A 24,737-nucleotide genomic window follows, 5' to 3' on the forward strand; every position below is an offset into this window, starting at 1 on the left:
GGCCGAGCTCGGGAGATGGCCGCAGCAGGGCCGCGTAAGTGCAGGGCTGGAGCAGGCCAGTAGCTTAGCCCAGCGCTGTGGCCAGCCCACTGTAGCTGTAGCCGGTCCTTGTCTCCTACTCACTGTCCCTCGCTGATGCCCGAAGGCCTGATTCTGCCAGGCTGGGTCTGGCTGGTCCTGCAGAGCTGGTCCCCGACCTAGGGGAGCCTGAGTTCACCCCCGTGCAAGAGTTGGGCTCTAGTGAGTAGGCAGCTTCTCCGTGTCCCCGTGCTGGTGGCATTGGTGTGGTACTGGTGATGGTGCTGGTGAAATGGTAATGGTGTAACAGTGCTGCTGTGGTGCTGGTGTGATGCTGTCATGGTACTGGTGTGCCTAACGTGGAGTTGGCTTGGTATCGGTTCAGTGATGGTGAGCCACAAAATTGGTGGTGGCCAGTGCTGTCCCCAGCTGGTGCTGGAGCTGTTGTTGTCCTTGCAGCCATGGTGGTTGGCGTCCTTGGCTCCATGTGTTGCATCCCACTGTGCTGAGGGAATCCCAGCACCCTAAGGCTCCAGGACATATGGGGCTGTTCATGGGGAGCTGGATTGCCTGCTGGCACTGGGTGGGATCCAGAGCTGGAAGCTGCCAGGTGTTTGCTGGCCATTCTGCTGTGTCAGCAGAGCCATGGTAGCCTCAGTGCCCTCCAGCTCAGATCGATCCTGCCCCTGCTTGACATGCGGACAGCTGGAGGACATGGGGCAGCAGGAGCAGGGTCTCAGCTGACACCATTTTCCCCCCTCTAGAATATGCTGCGGCGCCAAGAGGAGCTGGAGAATGGCACAGCCTGGTCCATCTCCTCAGAGTCCTCAGATGACTCCTCCAGCCCCCAGCTGTCCAGCAGTGCCCGCCATGCCACACACAAGCCCATCGTGCAGCCTGAGGTGCAGGCCTCCGCCCCTGCCATCGAGATCTCCTTCTCCCAGCAACCAGAGGAGGCTGACGCCGTGCATGGGGCCAGTGGCAGCAGTGTCCCCTCTGCCGGGAGCCAGCCGGAGGAGCCAAGCAGCCGTAAGAAGGACACAGTGGCCAACGGGCATGTGCCCTACTCCCGGACTCTGAGCCACATCAGCGAGGCCAGTGTGGATGCCACAATGGAGGTCAAGACTGTGGAGAGCCCTTGGGAGCCTGCGCCCAGCACGGAGGACACAGGGATGGGCAAGCAAGATGCACACTCTCTACCTGGTGCTGCGGTGGCAGCTGCTGTGGCAAGGCAGGACAGGGCCACTGAGGCCAAGCCTCGTGCCTCCGTGGCATGGGCCACCTCCTGCGAGGAGGAGGCTGGCAGTGCAGAGCCAGCGCAGAGCCAGGCACCAGCACAGAGTGACTATGGCACCGGGACCCCCACAGCACTGGCACAAGCCTCTGCAGAAGAGAGGCCCACCCCAACCCCACCACTGCCCACCAGCACCCCTGAGGTGCCACGGGGGAAGATGGTGGATTCAGGTCTGGAGGAGGCAATTGGCCTCCTGGGCTCAGCTCTGGATGACTATCGGGGACAGTTCCCGGAGCTGCAGCCCCTCGAACGGGAGCTCAAACGTCTGGAGGAGATGCTGCTGGTGAGGGGCTCCCAGGGGTGTCATGGGGTGAGGGTGCCAGGGTCATCCTGGCTGGCAGTGCCTGGGGATGATGGGGACAGGGCCAGCCATGGTGGCAGTGCTCAGAGGCAATGGAGACAATACCATCCCTGCTGGCAGTGCCCAGGGGTCATAGGGATGGGGCCAACCCTGCTGGCAGTGTCTCTGGGTGGTGGGGATGGGGGCCATCCATGATGGCATAGCCTGGTAATGCAGGTGGCACGGCTGTCTTGGCTGGTGAGCCAGGATCCATCTCCACCATGCCTTCCTCCACAGCACAAGCAAGGCGTCTTCCTCAGCCGGGCCTCCAGCATCAGCCTGACAGTGGAGCATGCACTGGAGAGCTTCAGCTTCCTCAACACCTCTGACATGGAGGACTCAGAAGGCTCTGAGGAGGAGCCTCTCCAAGATGAGAGGTGCACAGTGGGGCTCATAGCATGGGGCACAGGGCAGGAGATGGCACCTGGGGCAATTGGAATGGGGGATGTTCAAGGGTGCCCAAGCATATTTATATCTGTTCATCACAGCTTAAGGGAAGGTCTAGGTCAAGAACCAGCAGTACCTGGTCCTTCTGGTGGCATAATGTCACCCTGCAGCTCTCCATGAGGAGTGGGCTGGAGGCAGTCCTTGTGCCCCTGGGACTTGTCCTCTGCCCTGTGAGTGGGGAAGGGCCAGGTGCAGGTGTCCTGTGCTGATCCACTGCCTTGATCTCTCCCTGGCTTGCAGGAGGGCTGGCAGACCCCTGCGCAGCACCAGAGCCCCCAGCGCTGGCGAGATGGGGGCAGATGACACCGGAATGTGCAGTGGTTCTGAGGCCAGCACTGACCCCATGAGCACTGGCAATGAGTTCCTGGATAAGGCTCTGGTGCTTCACCTCAACAACTGCAACCGCCTGCTGCTGGTGAGGAGCAGGGGACACCCTGGGGTGGGCTGTATGTATCCCCTTGAAGGGGGTCTTGCTGCAGCCTGGAGGCTGTGATGTGGGCAGTGAGCTCTGTCCCTGAAGTCCCTGGTTTGGCTGTGCCTTGCAGAAGCTGGGCACCTTCGGTCCCCTGCGGTGCCAGGAGATGTATGCCCTGGACAGGCTGCTGCGGGAGTCCCAGGTGCTGGAGATCGTGTGCCAGCTGACAGAGGAGCGCGCAGGAGCAGCCACCTCAGCTGCTGATGGTAAACAAAGACAGCTGAGGGGACCCCTCTGTGCCATCCTGGAGGCTGTGTGAAGCCTGTGTCCCCTCATGGGCATGGCTGGGCAGCAATGAACCATGCCAGACAGAGGGCAGGAGTCACCTGCCTGATGCCATGGCCTCGGGGAGGTCTGACAGTGCCTGTCCCCACAGTGGTGCAGTTCTCAACACGGAAGGAGGGCGTGCTGCCCCTTTGGGACCTCTGTGTGGAAGTGCCCAACATCTACACCTGCCCTGTGGAGCGGTTCCTGCAGGTGCTCAGTGCCCAGTATGCAGCTCCCATCAGCGAGCAGCACCCCGGTTTGGCTGATATTGGTGAGTGCATGCCCAGGGATGTTTGGGGAGTTGCCAGCCTCGCTCAGTGACCATGAGTGGGAGGATATGGGTGCCAGGAGCTCCACAGAGGAGTGACCATGGCTGCTTGCACATTGTGATCCTGATTCTTTCCCACAGTGTGTGTGAAACTGGTGGAGGACGTGCTGAACCGGCGGCTGCCCCGGCGGCCCGGCAGTGCCCAGAGCGAGCAGGTCACCATCTTCCAGTACTGGAGCCACTTTGAGTCACTCGGTGCCCTCGTGCTTGACACCTACATGATGGAGCTGGCAGAGGAAGGTGGGTGTCCTCTCACCCTCCTTAAGTCCTGGGATGGGGTGCCAGAGTATCACCATAGTGATTGATCACCCTGCAGCAGTGCCGTGACCATTCTGGGGCATCACCAAGAGGCTCAGCCATCCTTGGGATGGGCAAGTCAGTCTGATTTAGAGTGCAGCCCGGTCCCATACTCCCTTTTGAAATCCTTGCTGTAGGTCCCCCAGTGTCTTGGGAGCAATTCCATGCATTGGCACCTTATGTGGGGCCCACTCTGCCCAGCATGGATCCGAGGTGCCCGGGGATGGGTGGCAGGGGTGTGGGGGCAGTGCTGTATGAGTCCCCACACCTTGGATGGCTTCCTGCAGCACTGCTGGCACAGAACCTCAACTCAGACGACCAGGACGTGGTGCTGCGTGCCCTGAAGCGCATGCCCGAGGGCCGCCTGAAGAAGGAGGGACTGAAGGCGCTGAGCCTGCTCCTCGTGGAGGGCAACAGCAAGGTGGTGAGCGCTGTGTCAGCCCAGCTCCGCAGCCTGGCAGAAAACCCCCGCTTCCGCCAACGGGTACGTGCTGGGCCAGCCAGGCATGACGTGGGCTGGTGCCACAGCCCCCGGGGTGCTGCCCCTGCTCTGCTACAGATGGTGGCACTGACTCCCTCATCTCCCCCAGGCCCTCGTGTGTTTCTTGGAGCAGCTGGAGGATGAGGAGGTGCAGACACGTGTGGCAGGGTGTGCGGCGCTGGGCTGCTTGAAGGTGAGGGATGTGGGGAGGAGGCAGCAGGGCTGCATGTTCCAGGGAAAGAGGAAAACACAGTGAGGAGGAAAAGAAAGAGGATGAGGGGCTTTTCTGCACCATAGGGCTGCAGCACCATCTGCTACCTTCCCCATCTGGCTCTGTTCCTGCTCCAGCCTTGACAGCCAAAACTCATTTCCTTGTCCCTTCTCCTGCAGGCCAAGGAGAGCATCGAGCAGTTGGTTTACCTGTGCCAAACCGACAAAGAGCCTGTGCGGGAGGCAGCCAAGCAGAGCCTGATGCTGTGTGGTGAGTGTTTTGCTGCTTCTCTGCTTGCTCCCCACCCACAGCATCCCAAGTGGCATCTCCTGGTGCCAGCAGTGCCCACGGGAGATGGGGCTCCATGGCTACCCCACGCACTCTGGTTCATTATGCCCCGAGCTCTGCCAGGCAAGAACAAGCTGGCAGCGAGGGCCAGGCATCCTGCAGGCACAGCACTAAGCCTGGTTGTTATTTATTATTTGCTAGATGGCCCTGAGAGAACCATCTGAGTGTGTTTCTAGGCCTCCAGATCGTGGCAGCTGCTGCACAGGTTGGGACACGTGAGCTGTCCTCGTATCCCTTGTCCCTGCTCCGGCTGCTTTGCTCACGAATGTCTCTGTCTTAGAGCCTGTCAGCTGTGTCACGTTTTGGAGTCTGTGTGTCTTGGTTGTTGATAGTGCACATCCCACTGGCACCCCGACACATGTAGATGCCTTGTGTCCTATGTCCCAGCAGATTGTCCATGTCACCATCTCTTGCTGGGGATGGCCGCTGCGGGCAGATTTGCAGGCAGAGCTCAGAGTGAGCCTGTAGCATGGATGTGTGCATCCTTATGTGTGCCTGAGGGTTCTTGGGGAGCCCTTGTGACCCCCATGCCAGTGCATGCAGATGTGCACAGCTGTTGGAGCCACCGGAGCTGGCACAGCCCTGAGCATTGCCACCTTGGCCCCAAGTGAGGCTCTCCACAAGCCAGCAGTCCTGCAGCTGAAACACAGGTTAACCCTGTCCCGCGTGGGCAGATGAGAACGGGATTTGCAACTTCTGAATCGGGAGCTCTGGGGACTTTTTGATCCAGATCCCAGCTGGGACCTGCCCAGGGGTGTGCTATAGAGAACAAGAGAGGTTTCCATGCTGTGGCCATAGCACGCAGGCTCAGCTCTACCAGGCATTAGGCCAGGATAGGTGGCCAGGGACTGGCAGGGGACAAAACTTCTGCAGTTTGTATCGCTGACCGTGGCATGTACTTGCAGGGGAAGATGGTAAATCAGCTCACCGGCGACTGGAGGAGACCCTGGATAGCCTCCCGCGGATCTTTGCACCAGCCAGCATGGCCAGTACAGCTTTCTGAGACCCACGCACACCCGCCTGCCACCCCTGAGGGCAAAGGCACTGCTGGGCCACCCGGGCTTGCACGGACTGGGGACCCGGCAGCTCCGCTCCCGGCAGCACACCACAGTATTACCCCGCCTGCTGGCAGCTCGCCATGGCTGCACACTGCCTTACGGAGCACCGCTTCCCTGTCCCTGGCCACCGGCCCCACGGGTGTCACCTCCACACCACTGGGCAGGGGGCTCGCTGCACATCCCACCCTCTGATCGCTATTTAAAGTACCCAGGGAGTCCACCCTTCCTGCCCCCCTCGTCCACTCCAGCTGCCAGGACTGGGGTGGCGGGAGAGGTACTGGATTGCTCTGCCTCCTCTTGCCTTCCTCTCGCTCGAGGGCACGCGCCCTGTCCCGGAAGGACCTGCACTTTGGAAACCTTGCTGTTTCTTTCCAGGAGCTGCCAGGGCCATGGGGACTGCTGCCCTCTGCCACCTGCAGTCCCCGGGACTTAAATAAAATGAAATATAAGATATTAATATATTCTGCTGGCGTTTCTTCTTTCCAGCTCCACGTGCTCCTGTCCCTCCCTGGCTTGTGGCTGTAGGGGGTGTAGTGAGATGTGGCCTCAGCCCAGAGCCTTTCCTGGCCTGTTGGAAAGTGCTGTGGAGGGCAGGGGCAGGAGGAGCGATAGAGGGATGGACAGACGGATGGACAGAAGCTGCCACCTTTTTGTTTGTTTTGTTTTATTTTATTTTTTATTTACAGATTTTTGCAGAAAAACAAAAGCAAAAAATTCTTTTCTATATTGTCTCTATAAATCTATATATAATGTAATTACAGAGAATGACTAATTTTGATTTTAAAGCAGAAATAAAAACCTTTAAAGAGTGTCGGTGTCGCTGTAAGGGTGGTTTTTTTGGTCCCAGCGCCCTGGGGCAGGGCAAGCTGGGTGTCAGCATAGCTGCCTGGAGGATGACAGGGGATGTCATGGGAAATAATTGTGATTTCTGGCCCTGCAACTCAGCCAAATGTTGCCAAAATTTGGCTGCTCAGCATGGGATGCATCACCCAAGGTAATAGGAGGTGGCCACACAGGGTGGGGGCCACCAAAACCAGGGCTGCCCTGGAAATGGAAACAGCCCTTCCTGTGTGTGTGTCTGTGTGTGTGTGTAAATCCATACATTCCCCATCTCCAGCTGCTGTTGGTTATCTAGGCCCTGACTTCCAGTTTGGACCAGTAAGGACCCATGTCTAGCACTGGAAGCAGATTACAGCAGCTGTGGTGACCAGACCATGTTCCCAAATGTTCCCACACCGGATGGGTGTGACAGGGAATGCTAAACCACCCTTTGAGCTACTCTGCCTAACTGGCTGTGCCTTGTCCCAGGATATCCGCTGTCCCCACCTCGCTGTGTGAGGGACACACCACTGGGCTGGGAGGGAGGCTGCTCTCTGTGTCCCCCTTTGCTGCTTGTCCCTCACCAGATTCCCTGAGGCTGGAGGTTTTTGGAGATTTTTGTGCCCCTCCTGTGCAGCTCCTCAGCACCAACAAGCTCCTGGATTTTCAGAAGCTTGCTGAGAAGGAAGCACTGCTTCCTCTGGCTCTCCCAGGAACTCTGCCCTCTTGGTGGCTGTGACAGCAAGGTGCAGCAGCATGGTGGGGCCACCTCCCTGACACTCCCAACATGATTGGTTCTCACTGCTTTTATTAAATTTCCTGAGTTCAGTGGCCTTGGCAGCATCTGGCTGGTGACATGGAGCCTTCTGCCCCACCAAGGAGGAGGTGACAACAGGCACGGCAGAGTGCTGGGTCCTGTGCCACCTCCGGATTGGGCTGGGCAGAGAGGAGGGATCCTGGATATTTCTGCCTGCATCATGAAGCAGGGCTGCTGGGGCCCTTGCCCCTATATCCTGCATGGTGTCATTGTGGGGCTGGGGGGACTCCAGAACTGCTCCCCCTCTGTCTGTGATGTGTCTCTGTGGTTTCACTTGTAATTTTTTTAAGCTTGTATCATTTGCCTTCCTCTTCTCAAACCCTGCCCATCACCTTCTGCTGGTTTAAATCCCCAAACATCCACCGTGATGGTGTGTACCTGGTCAAGAATAACTCCATGCAGCAGTTCCTGATGGGGGCCAACCTGCTGGGAAGCAGCTCTGCAGAGAAGGACCAGGGAGTCTCAGTGGACAAGAAGCTGTCCCTTAGCCAGCAGTGTGCCCTGGGAACCAAGAAGGCCACTGGTATCCTGGGATGCATTAGGAAGAGCATTGGCAGCAGGACAAGATCCTGCCCCTCCATATCTGAGGCCATATCTCAAATGCTGTGTCCAGTTCTGGGTTCCTCAGTACAAGAGAAACATGGAGTTCTTGGAGCAGATCCAACAGAGGGATACAAAGATGATTAAGGAATTGGAACATCTCTCTTACAATGAAAGACTGAGGGAGCTGGAGCTGTTCAGCCTCCAGAAGTTACAACAGAGAAGGGTCCTCATCAATGTCTGTCAGTATCTGCAGGGAGGGTGCCAGAGGATGGATCAGTCTCTGCTCAGTGATGCTCAGCAACAGGACAAGAGGCAATGGGCAGAAACTAATGCACGGGAAGTTCCACATGAAAATGAGGAAGAAAAACTTCACTGTGTGGGTGACCACACAAAGGAACAGGTTGCCCAGAGAGGGTGTGTAGTCTCCCTCACTGGAGGTATTAAAAAACCATCTGGACACAATTCTGTCCAATGCCCTCTAGGATGACCCCTTGAGCAGGGAGGTTGGACCAGATGACCCATAGTGGTTCCTTCCAACCTTACTGTTCTGTGATTCTTTATCCCCCAATCAGGCATGGACAAGAACCCCCTTCCCAAGCATTCATTTTTCCAGCTCTCAGGACAGCTGCTCCAATCCTTTAATCATCTTAGTGGCCCGTATGGTCCTGGGAGGGGAGTAGTTCAGAGCAGCAAAGATGCCCCCAAAAGCAGCAGTGACAGGGACATCCCCAGCCCTGCCAGTCACCCATGCCAGAGCAGGGGCACTGCCATCACCAGCAGAGCACGGGATTTACAGCTCCCAGGCCAAGCAAGACCCATCCATCAGTGCTTCCCAGGGTTTATAAGTACATACCAAGAGGCTGCAGCCTTCACTTTCTCCTTCCTCACTGTAGCAGAGCTTTCTGGGGCTGGCTCAGGCAGAATGTAGCATGTTGTGGTGCATGTGGTCCCATCTGGGACACCCCTTCAGCATGACCACTTCTGGATGCAGTTTTATCTGCAGATGGGATTGCAGGGAGGGCTAACCAGGGACATTGCTGTATCACTCATCCCTTAGCCTTCTTCCACCTGCTTAGGGGGCTGGATGAGCTCCAGAAGGGAAGCACAGTGCTTTTCCCAAAGCACTGCATCACACTGTCAGCTTGAGCAGCAAGAGATGAGGGATGTAGGTCCCAGCTGGCACATGCAACTGCAGACAAGAGCACCTGAGAGGTAGAAAGTGTTCCAGCCCTCCCACACATTTGGTTTGGTTTCTTTTCCCCTTGCAATAACTGCTGAAAAAAAACAGCCCAGTGTTCCAGTGGCCAAAGCCATGAATTTAATTCATTCACCTACCTGGGTGTTCTCCTTGCCCTGCCAAAACCTTGTCCCCTCCCTGCAGCACAATTCCACTTTCCAAGATAAGCTACACCTTGACTGAAGAAATCAGAGCAGGAAAGCGGACTTCTGTCAGGGTAGGCAGGGAGCTGCAGGCCAGGACAAAATGACTCTGCTCCTGGAATTGCAAGGAATAATCCCATTATTTATGTGGCTGTAAGAACATGTGGGAAAAAAAAAACCTCAAACAGATTAACTTAATAAGAATCTATTGCCCAGCCCCTTGCTGTGAATGGGTTTGTGCTGGCACTGCCAAAGACCTGTGCCTTATGGACACCACCAGGTCACCTGGAATTGCAGGACTGCCATTTCCACAGCACTGAACCTCACACAAAGGCCTTGATTTTTGGACCTCTCAGCTTCATGGGTGACCTCCCTGGGAGCCACTTTCACACCCAGGGACAGACCCAGCAGTGCAGAGCACGTTTTGCGGCAGCATTTGTTATTTCAAAGGAGACAGTGTGCCAGCACTGCTTTTGTCAGCCAAATCTGTGTCAGCACTTAAAACATCCCCCTCCCGCACGGACGTGCTTGTGCTCAGCAGCTACTTGCTTTTCTTGCAGGAGCTGCAGCCCGTGGGAGGTGTCTGTGTCACAGTTACATTATCCATGTGCTCTGGCTTGGGGAAGATGTTCCTTTTCCCTGCTTACTGTTGGTTTTGCTTTTTTTCCTTTTTAATTGGAAGGGTGCATACGGATTTTGGAGCACTCTGCAGGGTGGCTTTTTACCTGCCAGTCTTGGGAAAGTGTCCTGAGGAGCCCCTGAAGACCATCAGCACAATGTTCCCTCCTCTTGCACAGCATCCAGGCTGGTGCAGCTGCCTGGGTTTGACACTAAGAGCAGCCACCAGCCAGGATGACCCCAAGGAGACACTGCCACTTTGTGGCACTACAAGCTCCAATCAGCCCTTGTGTTAGAAATCACTTACATCTTGATGCAAAGTCATTTTTGGAGGTTGCAGTTTATGACTCTCCAGTCTGAGCAATCTTAAAGTTGGACCTCCCACCTTTTCCCAGGCTTATGGAAAATCATGTTTCCAAGGCACTCACTGGAGCACTTAGAGATGACTGGAACAGCTAAGCAGCCTGAGCTGAACCACAGCAAAGCAGCAGCCTCCTCATGAGCACTGACGTGTTCCTTGCAGGGCTGTCGGGCACATCTGTATGGGCTTGCTCTCCAAGGAGCACTCCTGGGGCAACAGCTGGGGCCTTGTTTCACAGAGAGACCAAATGGTGCTCTAGGCAGCCTTCAAAACTTAATTTAATGCTCTCAAGCTCGACTACTGCCTTCCTTAGAGCTGACTTAGAGTGGTGACTCCTGGGGGATTGTGAAGGTGATGGAAGCTTGGAGCTGAAATGAGGAGGGTGAGCCCACCCGAGGCCTCAGCAAGGTGGTCGGGACCTCCTTGGCCTCAGTTCTTTCCCTTGTGCTCATGGGCAAGGTGTCTCTGGGAAAGGCCTCGCTCAGGCAACTTTTCTAGAAGGTGCATCTGCCTCTGGGTGTCTCATTTGGACAGGCTCAGAGACCGATACTGAGGATTTGAATTCCCTGCAAATCAGCTCAAAAGCGCCTCCAAGTGAGGAAACCCAGGATCAGTAGGGCAGACCCCCAGCACTCGCTGTTCGAAGGCCCGAGACTCTCCTGGCAGGAAAAGTCCATGAATTGGTGCTTGCCAGGACAAAAACCTTCTGCTTCCTAAACAGCGACATTCCTACTAGGAAGATGCGACCGTTTGCCGTGGAATGGCTCAAACAAAAGGCAGAGGAATCATTAGCAACCATTTACACCCTGCCCTGGGTGAGTAGTTAAAGCAGGGTAAGAGGCAGTTTCACACACAGCCACTGCTCCTCTCCATTTTGATTCGTGCCTGAGCTAAATTTTGAGCTTAAAGCAGATTCATGGCTACAGACGAAAGATATGCCATTCTCCCAAAAATTGCAGCGTGAGAATTGATGGCTTGACAGCTTAGAATGTACGTGATTTTTTAAAAACTCACACCACAGAAATGTTCTGAGCAGATTCTTCGTGCTGTGCTAGCTTAATTTCCTTCTACACCAACTCATCCAGTGGCTAAACGGAAGGCAATGGATGCGGGGATTTTTTTTATTTTAACAAAGCTTTTGATTGTCCAACATTGGACTCAAAAATCCCTGTGAGGTTCCTTCAAATTCGGGATATTGTTTCGATTATTCAAATTTCTCATGCAATGAAAACCACGGAGCTCACAGTTGTGGGCTACACCACCTCTTGAATTAATGGCCACTTTGTGGATATTGTTTTAATTATTCAAATTTCTCATGCAATGAAGACCCAGGAGCTCATGGTTGTGGGCTACATCATCACCTCTCATAATTAATGGTCGCTTTTTACCATTGCTTTGTAGATAATTTATTTCTCCTACAGTCAAGGCTGCACCCACACAGCTCATCCCCTCTGGCCCCTCGGTAAGCTGCCAATGCCCCACTGAATCAAGCTAATGGACTTATCTTGCTGTCATGATCCTGAGAGGGAAACTTGTTCTGGGCTGTCAACAAGCTCCAAAGGAGTGCTGGTTCTCAGAGCACAGCCCACGGCGCTCTGCTGCTTTGCAAGGACTCGGGAGAGCTTAGGCTTAGGCAGGAGAAACCCGTAAAGCCGGGTCAGGGCCTGATCTCACTCTCAGCCCAACTCCCCTGGCAGAGGGACCCTCCTCTGCACAGCGCAGCTCAGCAAGTCTTCACCATCATTCATCCCAGCATTTAAGGGACAGTTTACACATGCTAATGTATGCTAATGTTTTTCTGATGGGTTTGTCACTTGTTAAGCAGGTTGTGGTGATGCCTGGGCTGTTGAACAGCTTTTACCCCAATGCGCAGTGATATCTAAAGAGGCACAAATTGGAGGAAAGATTTTTAACGCTAACAGCCTTAAATCTCCCACCACAGGTTTGTGTTGTTTTTTACGTTTAGATTTACCTCTGAATTCCTGGCCTTATCGTCCTCCAGCGACTGATGGAGTTAAGAGGAACAAAAAAATGCAGCTTCCTTCCAATGCGTCTGATTTTTGAACTATTAATATTTTAACCCATTACTCTTGCTCCATTTCACATGGATTTATGGTAAGGAAATACCAAGAGGATGCAACATGAGCTCATAGAATTCTCCTCTCCTCAGCTTGCCTGTCAATCAGCTCTGGAGCTGCTACAGCACTGCTGGAGATGAGAAAAAATGTTAAACCCAGAAGATTCAGCAACTCAGGAAACTGCAGCAAATAAAAGGCAAGCCCCTGAGTATCCTCAGATAAATTCATGCATCTCATCAAGGGTGCCGCGGCTCTTTTCACCTTTTGGGGATAAGCTGTGGACAGAAAACACCATGGTGTCTAACTTCTGACGGAAATCAACCTTGCTGACTTTCCCAGAAGCTCCCTACTGAATACCTGGCAGCACATCTACCATTCCTGCTGTGCTGAAGCTGACTGGAGCTGGTTTGTCCTACTTGATTATGAGCTTGGCAAGCCTAAGGTCCTTAAATACACCAGGAAAACACCATCTTAAATCACAGAATTGTGGAATCCTGGGATCTCCTGAGTTGGAAGGGATTCACAAGGACCATCATGTCCAAATCTTGGTCCTGCACAGGATATCCCCTAGAATCACACAACATGCCTGACCTTGTCCAAATGCTTTTTGAACTCTGTCAGGCCTGGTGCTGTGACCACATCCCTGGGGAGCCTGTTCCAGTCCCTGGCCACCCTCTGGGTGAAGAATCTCTTCCCAAGAGCCAGCCTCACTCCCCCTGACACAGCTCCATGCTGTTCCCTCAGGTTCTGTCACTGGTCACAGGGAGCAGCAACCGGTGCTGCCCCTCCTGAGGGAGCTGAAGCCCACAGAGAGCTCTGCCCTCAGCATCCTCTGTTCCAGGCTGAACAAGCCAAGTGTCCTCAGCCACTCCTTGCACATTTTCCCCTCTAGACCCTAATTCCAGACAATTGTTGGCATTTACAAAACTGTCCTATGACCTTCCTGCTGATTAATTCATGATTGTACTGACTCCTCAGTTTTGGGGTTTCCTCCAGTTTAAGGAAAGTTCGGGTCTTTCAACTAGGCCAAATCCCTCCTTAGCATGGAGGATGGACTTCCTCTGTGCCCTTATTCTCCTGAGGAGCTCCTTCCCACCGAGCTGAGGCACACCCTCCTGCTCTGGAAGTTTGGCAGAGGTGAAGGGGCAGTTTTGGTTGAGGTGAGGGGGTCAGTTTTGCAGAGGTGAAGGGGCAGTTCCGGCAGAGCAGCGGCGTGCAGAGCTGGGACTGCCGGCCGCTGTGGGGATCTCGGGGCAGCACTAACACAGGAGCTCCCCAGCACTCCCCTCACACCGCCCCGCGCGCTGCCCTGAGGGGAGGGAGGGGCGCTGCCTCCGGCCCCCCCCGCCGCCCGCCCCTCGGCGGCACGTGACGCGGTGACGCACGCACGCACAGGCGCGCACCGGGTGACGCCGCGGGCCCCGCGCGTTTGAAGTTGGCGCGCGACTCGCGCCCTCGCTCCCGCCCCGCTGTCGCCCCGCCCCGCCCCGCCCGCCCCTCCCAGCCTGCCCCGCGCGGCCGCTTCCCCGCGCGCGCCGGCCCCCCCCGCCCCCCCTTTCCCCCCCGCCCGGGCCGGCGGCCGCGGCAGAGCCGCGCTGGGTGGCGCGTGCGCACTGTGCCCCGCCCGCCGCCATTTTGTGTCCGAAAGCGACTGTGGAGCGATTAAACCGCGGGGCTGGTGCCGGGGCGCTTAAAGCGGCGGCGGCCGCGGCGGGGCGTGCGGGGCGCGGCGGCTCCTCCGCGGGGCCCGCGGGCGGCGCGGGGCGGCGGCGGGGCCCGGCGGCCGGAGGGAGCTCGGCGGGGCGCGGGGCGCAGGTAAGCGGCGGCGGCGGGGGGTTTGCAGTCGCGTTCTCCGGCCTCTAGGTGTCACGATGGGGCTCCGGCGCGGCTGGGGCCCCGCAGCGGCCGCCGCCGGGGCAGCAAGGGGGGCTTTGTCTCCCTCTACCGTCCCCGCGCCGCCGCCGCCGCCACCGCCGCCATTCCCCACAGCGCGGCGCTGGGCTGCGGCACCGCCCGGGCCGCCCGCCCTCCTTCCCTCCCCGGCCGCCGCCACCCGTCGGCCCCGACTCCATTTTCTTTCCTTTGTCTCCTCCACCGCGCCACCGGCGCTGATTAACCGCCCCATTACCGCCCCCTCCCTTCCCTTCCCGTCCCGCACGTCCCTTCCTTTCCCCCCCCTCCCCCGCCCCGCCGGGCCCGCTCCCCTCCCGCCTCGCCACCGCTCCCCCCCTTTCTCGCACCTCCGCGGGGCTCGCCCGGCGCCCTCCGCCCGCCGCCCGTGTCCTGCCGCGCTGTCCGGCCGGGCGCTGCCCGCGGGGACGGCTGCGTGTCCCGCTCCCGCCGGCCGCCGCCTCGCTGCGCTGGCGTGTGCGGCGGAGTGAGAGGCGCTGCGAGGCGCAGAGCGGGACTCGAGCTCCCTCTGCAAGGCAGGCTGAGCAGCGCCATGCAGCAGCACCGGGGCGGGCACGGCTGGGGGGCGCCCGCTCTCGCCGCGGTGACCGGCCGGCAGCCCCCCCGCACCCCCCGCGCCGCTCCCGGAGCGCGGCGGCCCCGCCGTTCTGTGTCCGCCCTTCCCCCCCCCGTCCCGTCCCCGCCACCCCACTTCGGGCCCGGGGTCCCCACGGGGCTTGGGGCTCCGATCGGGAGCGCCTGGGCTGCCGCTGAGCAGCTGTGTCACTTGCTGGGACCTGGCCCGGCTGCCCGACTCGCGGGGCGCCTCCCCGGGAACCTCCCGGGCCTCCGCAGCCGGGCCCTTGCCCGGGGATGGAGCCCGAAAATTTAATGGCAAAGGACGGCGTTATTCCCTCCCTTCCATGGGTCTGTGCTGCTTGGGGGGGGAAGCACAAAACCCGATTCTTTTTGTGATGCAGAGGAGGAAACCGCACATGCTCTGTGTCCAAACGCTTTGCTGTTTGTTCTCTATGTCAGCTTTAGATTTCTTTAGAATATATGTTTATATGGTATCGGATTTGGCCTTGTGTTAACCTTGTGAAATGACTTCGGTAGAAGGGTTTTGTCGTGTTGTATGGATCCTTCTCCGTTCAGTGTAATCGTTAGGACTTGCCTGTTGGTGAAAATGAGCTCGCTTTCCTGTTTGTGACTTCCTATTTTTTTGCCGAGCATTTCTCCCCTTAAATACAAGCATGGCTGTTCCTCATCTCTGGCCAGTTACTGAATCCTAGTAATAAACTCCAGAGGTGTCGTTAAAACACTGCATCTAAAACACTGTTTGCCACTTCCAGTGTACGTGTTTTTGTTTCTGTGCAGGAAGTGTGTAAATATCGTCTCAAATTCTCCAGTTTATTAAATCTTCTGCTGAGCCTGTTGAATTTGTAGTAGCCCGTTGAGTATTGGAAATAATTCCGTGCTGTATTCAAGCTGTTCTTACTTAAACGATCCCCCTAACACTTTGCTTCAGTGTAGAGGACATCAGCAGAACTGAAAAAAGGAGTAATTTTAGTTTAAGAGCAAAGCAATGCTTGCTGCCTTTTTTTTTCTAGGTTGATGGATTTTTACTTCCATTTTGTTTTTCTTCTGGATGTGTAGGGCCAGCTCAGTTTTAAGGTCATCCGCTGTGCATGGATGGTTATTAGGTCGCACAGAAAGGCTCAAGAAACTTTGTGGGATATTTTTGAGGAGCAATATCTGAGCAAAAGATGCAAAACTCAAGTTCCTGTAGCCTCCAGTGGCCCTGCAACTGAAATGATACAGCAAGGCTCGTCCATCTCAGACAGAGCTTGGAGAACTGTCACTAGAGCGTTAAGTTTGCTGGTGACTCGTGCCTGCAGAGTTTCTGAGGGAAGGAGCTATTTCAAGAGCTGTTTTCATGTGAGCAGGCTGGATCTTGACTGTGATCTGTAGCTAATTTGTGTGCATCCTCACCAGCTCTTGGGGCTGCAGGTTCATACCCGCCTGCTGTGCTCCCAGGGCTGTGTCTTGAAATGCCAGAAGCTGACCCATGTTATTCTTGACTTTGTTCAGCATTTACCTGAAAAATCTAATTGTATGGGATTACTAACTTGCTAAGGAATTTCTGTGCACAGCCTCCAGAATTTAATTTCTTCTCCTCCCCTTAGGACTTCATGTCCGAGAACTCCTGCTTTTCCAGATTTTTGGAAGTTGGATGTTGAATATTATTAGGCCTGTCTGTTCTTGGATCAAAGCCAGCCTATTCCTTGTACTTATCCCTCGTGCTTAAACAGGTTCCACTGACCTCTGGATAGCTCTCCCTGCTCTGTCCGAGCAGATTTTTGTACCTGAGCTCTTTCAGCTATATTATTGATTATATTTGCATAAAAACTCCCTAATTCCCCATCCTGCCAGCTTTAGCTTCTCTTACCTCTTTATCAGAGAGGGAATGCACGAGGGAGTAATAAGCTTTAGGATCCCAAATGTGCTTGTAGGTGTCCTAGAAATGTGTGTAATAAAGAGCAGCCACTGCTATACCTGCACACGAGGACACACACTGACAAAAGATGAGAACCACCAAAGCTTTGACTGCTTGTTTTGTGTGTGATAACTTACTGAACTGTACTGATTTATTTGCTTAACTGTAAACCCCTGTTCATCCACTTGGCTTTAGTTCAGATGCCCAGTTCACTCTTTGTTATACTAAACCTTGAAATGTCAATACAGTATCAAGCTCTGCTACTCTGTAACCTACATGGTCTTAGAGACACACACCCAGATCCAGGAAATTCCCTTTTGTTGTTTATATTTAGTGTTGGTAACAATGGCTCAGATCATACCTGGCACTTGTTCTTTCAGTTTTTTACTGAAACGTAGAAAGAATCTGTCCTGATTATAGCTAAAAATACTGCTTTTATTGAAGGATATTTGAATTTCATTTACAGCACCCTGTTCTGCTGCTTCTCCCAGATCTCTCCAATAATTCATCAGTCTTTAGGAATTGAGGTATGCTTATTGCAGATATATTTAATATGAAAACTAAAGAGTTGCTGCTCAGCTGAGTGATCTGTTTTTCTCTTATTAATAAAATAACCTCAAAAAGAAGAGCAGAATAAACAGAAGGTGAGTAGGGAGTTTTATGTTTCAGATCATGTTAACATTTAAGTTACTGTACACAGAAGAACTCAGTTTGGGTATCTAATGTAAATTAAAGCTAAAGTGAAGTTTTCCTCAGTATTATAAAAAATTTGGAAGCTATAAAATCTTAATTTCCTTCCAATGTGGTTCTTAACAGGTGAAAAGAGAAGTAGTGCAGAGCCAGCTCTCCAGAATGGCGCAGTTAACGTGCAGTGGCTTAGGGGACATCTCTGATAGAATGGACTCCCGAAGCATTATTCTCTAACTATCCCTGCAGGTGAAGTTTTGAGTCATAGATAGAGCTGCATTTCTTCTCTAAAGGTTTGTTTTTAGAGATTCCCCCCTCAGTTCAAGCCATCCCACAGTTTACTGTCAGCTACCTGAGGATTTCAGTGTGCTGTGTGGGGCTCATATTAAGAGGTGTGGCCAGGAATGTTTGAAATTATTTTTAAAAAACAAGGGCAGTGATCAGTTAATATTCTGACCAGTGACACCAGCAAGGGCTTGTATAATGGTAGCAAGCTGAATTACAGGGTATTTTTTTCTCCTGTAGTGCAAGTAGCCTGACCAGATACACACATTATATCAGTCAGCAGCAGCATCTTATTTGTTCTGATATAGCTGCAAACTCTTGAAATGTCTAAAGCTTCACAGGTTTCACTGGAAAGCTTTGCTCAAATGTAAAGACAGGGTTAAGTAAGTTCATCTTATACTGAAAATCTTGTTTTGCATATTTTTCCCCACACTGTAAAAAAATTTGTTGACATCATTGAATTTGTCAAATTCTGGCAAAACAGAACGCAAATCCCAGATTGTTTGGCATGTGAATTGCACCCCTGTCTGTATTAATAATGCATCATCATTAGAAGCCTGTATATGTCTCAAACATCCACAGGTAAAGTACATTATAAAAACAAGCACAAGCCAAAACTTAACATGAAAACCCTTTAAAACTGCCCCCCACTAGAGTACATTGGGAGGTGAGAGAGACATCTACCTTGGCATATTTTTCACTACTGGAATATTTTTAACTGCAGTATTCAAAGGGATGTTTTATAGTCAATGCACTTTGGAACAGTAGTGAAATTCCAGGAGGTCAGAGAAGTGCTGATGTGTCAGTTCTGAAAGGAGGTGGAGTGGATGAACATGGCTGTGCAGGGAGGGTGGCAGGGGCCCAGAACACCTTGGGTGTTTGACTAGCTCTGCATGGTGTTAACACACATGTAGTTCACATTATTACCAGCTCTCCCATTTATTCTTAGTACATAATTTAGTTAAAGTATAGAAAAGTGTTAATCCCAGTAACAAAGGCTTTAAGAAAACAAGAGCTTGTAAAATATATTTCTTGACTTTTTTAAAGGACTTGTTCATGATGACCTTACTATATATTAATATTAGTACTGAGTATCAGTAAATGCCATTTAGTTCAGGATTAATCTGGGGGTGTACAAGAGTGAATAGTTTCCATGGATATTCAGCAAAAACTAGTAGTTGCTTGTCACAATTTATTTTCATTAATCATTTTGTTGGGGAAAAATGTATTTAAAAGCTGTTCATTATAAACTTCTGGTTCATGGAAAATCACTGGGCACTAAGGCAGCCATTGTGATTGTCAGGTGGAGTAAATCCAGTCCAGTGTGTGCTAAGGCTGCTGCATGTAAAGCTGTGCACCTGGGAACCAGGTATTCCAGCTGAATTGAAATCTAGGCACATGGTATCCTAGAAAGCAGTGATTGAAGTGTGTTTTGGAGTCATAGTGAATAAACAGCATAAACACAAGTTTCCAAGGTGATGCTGTGACAAAGAACCTAATGTGGTTCTTAAATGCATTAGTGGAATAAGCATGGGTGTGTTCTTGCCCATCTTGTGGGATGGGATGAAGTCATTCCCAAAATCCTACAAATGGTTTTGGCCTCAGCACTCAAAACCCTCAAAAAAATTACTGTCTGAAATTCATCTCAAATTTGATGGAAAACTAAGCTGTACTGCCATACAGTAAAATGCTGAACATGAGCAGCTTCTCATCAAAACTGAGGTGACTTAATGAGAGTCCTCAGATATGTCCCTTACAAAATAATGCTGGATGTTAGTGATTAGTGATCTTGTTCTAATCTTGCTGACAAGCACAATATGAATTTGTAACCCAATAAGTTCAAATTAAAAGGCTTAAGTTCCTCACAGAGAGAGTGGTTAACTAATGGATTGATGTCAAGAACAGTCATATATTTCTTTATTTCTTAATGTCTTTGAATCCAGATTGTGGGGAAAAAACCCTGAAAATTGCTTCAGCCAGCTGCAAGGTGCTGACCTTTTCTTGTTTCATGTATATTTAGAGAACTGTCATCATAAGAGGTCAGACTTGGTGATAAACCAGGGTGCTAAAGAAAAAGGTTGGATAGCACCTCCTCTTCTCTTTTTCTTGATCCACCTTTCCTCTTTTTGAGCAGAGAGAGGTTTAGGACTTTTCCTTTTCTATCAAGAATATGATCACACCAGTAAAAGTTCTGAATGGGGGAAAATAAGCAGATATTGATATATATTGGAGAGGTGTCAAATAGTGTCCTGAATACTCAGTCCAGACTTGTGGCTAATACATCCTGATCTGAGGCTGTGGCACTGGGGAGCCTTTGGAAAGATAAATGTTACTTCTCTGCTGCCAGGACAAGCTGCTGGCTCGTGTCCAGCTCACTGCCTACCAAGCAGCCCAAGGACCTTGGCACAAGCACTGCTGCCCAGACAGTCTTTGTATCAGCAAAGGGGCTCTTCCTTCCTGCTTCTAAGCATGGAAAATGCACAGAGGGTGAGGCAAGGTGATTTTATTGAATCCACTAAAGAAAACATAGCTCCATAAAGTTTTGTGTTACATAAAATTATTTATTGACTCATTTTATATATTGCATTTGTTGTTTGTTGTGTGGAATTATATTATCTGCAGTGATCCTAGTTTTCAACTGGATGCTGAGTAAAATACTGACTTCATCAGGAATTAAACTAGGAAGCATAAAGCTGTGGAAGAAGGAGTAAACAACTCAATTTTAAGCTATGTTAATGCCTCGTGTGTGGAGATTTAACACAAGTGTTTGACACTTTCTGAGCTCTCAGGGATGTTACAGTGAACAGCTTGATGGTGGCATAAGCATCTCTAGGTGGAGATTGCTGGAAGCTAAGGCTTTTTTTCCCATCTTATATTAAAAAGGTGAAAAGGGGATGTAATCTGGAGAACTCAGAGCTACAGAGCAAACTTGCATGTAATCCATGTGCTCCTCTGTGTGGTAATTTCAACAGAAGCACGTGATGCTTGAGTTTGGCAGTTCTGGTTTTTCCTGGCTGTTCATAAGAAGGTGAATGGGGTCACTGCTGCTGCCCCCTGAGCTCTTCACAGAACTCACTCTGTGCCCAGTCTGGCTGCTGTGCTTCACACAGGGCCAACTTCCTGAGTAAATGCAGGGAGTTTTGTGGTGAGCCTGTAGCTTGTAGGAGTGAAAAATGAGGTAAATCCACCACAATTGATGGGAAACCTGTTTTGGTAAGAGACTGTGGAGACACTGTAGGTTCAGAAGGGGATCCACAAGTCCAGAGGCAATGATCCCTAATCCCCTGACTGGATGTTGGGATAAGGGTGGTAAACCACAGACATGACTGATTGCTCTCCCTGCACACTGTTTCCTGCTGGAGTTTTTGGAGACAGACTGCTGCACTAAATGGACAGTGATCTGTCCTTGTAGGGCTTTTTTAAATGCTCATGTTGGATAAAGGAATTTTTAATTTTTTTTCCCAACCTATTGATAAAAGCTATACAAGGAAATTTACAATTCTTGCTCTTTTGGGAATAAACACCAAAGCATTTAGGGAGGTGAAAGTCAAGGCTTCTCTGGAAAATTAGGTTGGCTTGCATCAGGATTGTTGTGACCCCATCTCCTTCCACATATGTGCTGGCAGTTGCATCCCCAGGTGATGAACTGGTCAGCAAAATTTCCTTCATGAAAGCAATAGCATGTAAGTGGATGTGGAAAAAATTATGCCTCAAGTTTGATTTGAGTCTTCATGGAACCATGCCCCAAAATATTTTGGGGTAAGTAAAGGCTTTCTGTGAGGGAAGCCAAGAGTACAAGTAGTAATAGCAGCATTTGGCTATTTGTAAACATTTTTTACTCTTTTGAAATGGAGCTGTAAACTTCCCTGTATGTTTAAAATTGTTGTCCAGGCAATTGAATTCTGCCATTGTTTAATGTTGAAAGAGACATGGTTTCTCTGGACTGGCTCCTGGAAGAGCCTTTCACTGCAGTAGAACCAGTAGTGATTTTTTTTTTTGGCCAATTACTTCAGCTTCTTGTGTAGTTTTTCTGTCTCCTTGTATTTGATTTGCAAAGCTCTTCCCTTGAAACCACTTCTAACATCCAGAGATTTAAAATGAAAGCAGGAAATGCTACTGAATTAAAAATACCCTCTGGTTTTGATCATATAATTCCATGACATAAGTTAACAGTATGACATTTTAACCAGTAGCTTTCTCCTGTGTCCTAAACTGTTTGCAGTGGAAGTGCAATCTAAGCTTCAGTTTTGCTTTCTCAGTATATACTGCAAGAAAACCCCTTAAAGGCACTTCAGGAGTTTCCAGATTACAGGTTCGAAAAAAATGACAATTTTGAAGGCTAGTAGTTTCAAAGCTTATCAGATTATTAAAACCTTTCTTCTTTTCTTTTCTTTTTGGAGGATGGAAGAAGTTAGTGTTATCCAGCATTCCTGCTGAGTATATAACTTACTGCCACTTCTGATCTTTGAAGAGAGATTTATCGCTTCCTGTGGCAATACTGAATACTCAAAAGGTACTCATTGATTACTTGATCCCTGCCTACCTTCCATGTTTATTAATACTCTTCTCTCCTTCCTGCCAAAGAGTGACTGCTGTTGACTCCTGCCTGCTCTGAGCTACCTGGAGCATTACATGGTCCCAGACTACTTTCTGCTTTGCTCCTGTAGTGTGTGTCCTGTTAAAGCAGCTGCATCCTCTCCTTGTCCTGCCAACATTTTGACCTACATGAAGAAGAATTTGTGAGCCTCCATGACAGTGTGGTGGAGCCAACTATGAAATATTTTGATGTCTCACTTGCCTGATGTGACATCTATAATGGTTTTGGAGACATCTGCTTTGAGTGACTTGTGCAGACAAATCCTTAGGGATGATTTCTCCATCTCTCAAAGGAGAGAGATGGCATTGAATGCTTGTCCTGCTGTGTTCCAGTCTGGCTCTTCCTGGTTAGAAGTGCTGGTTCCAGTGCAGTTGTTGGTCACTATGATGTGCTGCCTCTGCAAACAGGCTGTCCTGGGCTGCCAAGGGAGAGTTTTCATCTGCCTTTTGGCACCTTTCCTGTTGCCTATCTGACAAGATACAATTTCTTGTTAACATCCTGGGGAAAAGAGGATACAGTAGCCTTCAATACTTCAAAGACAGATTTTTCCTTTTTTATTAGTTTAGATTTATTCACTGTGGACCTGGGTTTTCTCCTGCAAATTATAAAAAAAGTAGTAAAGTCTCTTGTCAATACTGCTTCATCCTTTTCTTACTGAAGTCCCTATAGGACTCTAGATCTGCTGTTGATCTTTGTACTTCATAGCACATGTGATGCTCTGTCTCCTAAACAATAAACCACAGTATTTGTGCTTTTCTAATGCTGTTCTCTTCAATACTGGGTGGATTTGGATATCCACCACTCTGAGAGTGCTGGTCCCCATTAGATTGCTGAGAGTTACAGTACATCTGTTCATTTGCTGAAGAACTTATCAGTATATGAGAGCTTGCAGAAGTGTTCAGGGCCTCTACATCTTGTGTGGAAATGAGTGCTGAACCAGTAAATGTCAGTCCTAGGAGCGTCATAGTTATAACTGCATACATGGAAAAATATCTCCATGTTTTGTGTTTGAAGTTTAAGTATATCCTTCATTTTATGTGGTGCCAGAGAGTGGTAAAATAATTTTGGTTGGCAAGGACTTCTTGTGGTACCCTGATTCAATCCCTGACCCAGTGCAGGGCCAGCACTGATGCTAGATGAGGTCAATTAGGGTTGTATTTAGGAAATATTTTAGTTTCCACAGCATCTCTGAGCAACCTGTTCCAGTGTTTGACCACTCATTGTTGCAGCTGGTCTGTTGCACTTGTCCTTTGACTGTCTGCTTCCGAGAGTGTGGCTCCATCTTCTCTTTGCTTCCCTTTAAAGGCAGCAATAGGATTTCCCCATGGTCTTTTCACAGCTAACTGTCATTCTGTGTAGGTCTTGTATTCCAGCCACCTCATTGTTCTGGCAGCCTGCTGGTATGTTCTTTCCATGTGTTCTAAGCTCAGCAGTGGACATGTGAAGTACTTCAACTTTTCAGTTTGTCTGTTTTCCTTCAAGCTTTTCAAACATTGCCCAAATGTCAAAGCTCTGATGGAATGTAAATTCATGCAAGTTATTTTAGGCCAGAAAATAATGTACCAGGTGTTAATACACCAGGTATTTAACAGAAGTTCAGTGTCATCTCTGCAGTAAAGGAGAGTAGAAGTGACTTACTCTCCCTTTGGGATGTTCCCTTGGAGTGGATCAGAACAAGGGACCTTGCATTTTTGGAGCTCCCTGGATTTTACATTAGTGGGTTGATACTTCTTGAGTGGTGTCCAAGCAGCTTCAAAACATCTCTTAAAAAACTCCAGTAACTTATTTCCTTAATGAGAATCATTACCTTGTAAACAGAGAGGGGCAATGGCTGTGCCTTGCATTAACTCACCACCAGTGCTAATCTGCAGAGATCTCTGTGAAATGTTCTCTATTTGTGTTGTCTTCAGTGTAGAAAAGAGCTGCAATTACTGGTTTGTTTTCTCTTTCCCCTCATAAGAGTTTGGGTACAATCTTGATTTAAAACAGCTTTCTTTACAGTTAAATAATTTCCCAAGCAGAAGATTAGTTTTGAAAAATGGAAGAAAACTGATTTTTCTTGATTCAAAATTTCAGGAAACCCAAAGTGGATAAATAGATGCTTCCATTCAATTCAGTGTGTTCTGTTGTCCTCTTGTGTGTGTGACAAAACTTCTAAAGTGATAATATTCCAGGTGGGAAGTGTTAATTTTGTATCAAGTGTCTTTTGAAGGGAGATCTCCTTCTCTCCTGAGGCTTTTCTGCATTACTTGAAAAGTTTGTAAAGTTCAGGAAATCTTTTCCAGTGTTGCACAGCACAGAACCTGACAATGATGCAGCTTGCATCAGCAGTCTCAATATGCCCTTAGCAGTGGAGCACACCCCATGTATCCTCCCTCTTTCCTGGTCAGGGCCTGTGTGTAGCATTTGTGATTTTTGCAGAGTGAGTGTTAAATAAAAAGAGATAATTTCCAAATTTTTTTAAAAGCTCACTATCACTGAACATCCACAGCTCCAACAAACCTCTTATCAGTAACGCTCTTTGAAGCTGGTAAACAATTAAAAATAGACTTGCCAAGTAATAAATGCAGGACCCAGACTTGAGTGCCTTGTACTAAATAA

The 24,737-nt window shown here is 50.6% G+C and overlaps 2 protein-coding genes and 1 long non-coding RNA gene across 12 annotated transcripts in view; 2 read left to right on the forward strand and 1 right to left on the reverse strand.

Annotated features, from left to right (window-relative positions):
• RIPOR1 (RHO family interacting cell polarization regulator 1) overlaps positions 1-6,375 on the forward strand; it is a 31,663-nt gene extending 25,288 nt beyond the window's left edge. For all 3 annotated transcript variants that reach the window (XM_005490733.4, XM_005490730.4, XM_005490731.4), the window contains 10 exons: positions 783-1,595; positions 1,890-2,029; positions 2,340-2,514; positions 2,645-2,780; positions 2,951-3,112; positions 3,251-3,409; positions 3,754-3,950; positions 4,057-4,140; positions 4,338-4,428; positions 5,412-6,375. In XM_005490733.4, the coding sequence (XP_005490790.2) occupies positions 783-1,595; positions 1,890-2,029; positions 2,340-2,514; positions 2,645-2,780; positions 2,951-3,112; positions 3,251-3,409; positions 3,754-3,950; positions 4,057-4,140; positions 4,338-4,428; positions 5,412-5,509 (2,055 nt within the window). In that variant the 3' untranslated portion in view covers positions 5,510-6,375. The remainder of the gene's footprint in view (positions 1-782; positions 1,596-1,889; positions 2,030-2,339; positions 2,515-2,644; positions 2,781-2,950; positions 3,113-3,250; positions 3,410-3,753; positions 3,951-4,056; positions 4,141-4,337; positions 4,429-5,411) is intronic.
• On the reverse strand, positions 5,242-14,709 carry LOC141730770 (uncharacterized). Of its 4 annotated transcripts, none has more exons than XR_012582425.1 (4): positions 14,421-14,709; positions 12,075-12,307; positions 9,079-9,238; positions 5,242-8,740 (listed from the first exon to the last, which is right to left on the reverse strand). It is a non-coding gene; the product is annotated as an uncharacterized LOC141730770 (long non-coding RNA). The 4 variants fall into 4 exon arrangements; XR_012582424.1 differs by having other exon boundaries at positions 12,075-12,310; positions 14,421-14,708; XR_012582423.1 differs by lacking the exon at positions 12,075-12,307 and having other exon boundaries at positions 5,242-8,069; positions 8,597-8,740; positions 14,421-14,689.
• The window catches only part of CTCF (CCCTC-binding factor), a 34,861-nt gene continuing 23,867 nt past the window's right edge, over positions 13,744-24,737 (forward strand). For 2 of the 5 annotated variants that reach the window (XM_074550895.1, XM_074550896.1), the window contains exons 1-2: positions 13,886-13,995; positions 21,940-22,052. The gene's annotated coding sequence lies outside the window, so the exon portion shown is untranslated. Of the gene's footprint in view, positions 13,996-21,939; positions 22,053-24,737 lie in introns of those variants that run through there. The other 3 variants (XM_074550898.1, XM_074550897.1, XM_026795715.2) reach the window with 3 other exon arrangements.

Source organism: Zonotrichia albicollis, chromosome 13, assembly GCF_047830755.1.
Source record: "Zonotrichia albicollis isolate bZonAlb1 chromosome 13, bZonAlb1.hap1, whole genome shotgun sequence".
NCBI lineage: Eukaryota > Metazoa > Chordata > Aves > Passeriformes > Passerellidae > Zonotrichia > Zonotrichia albicollis.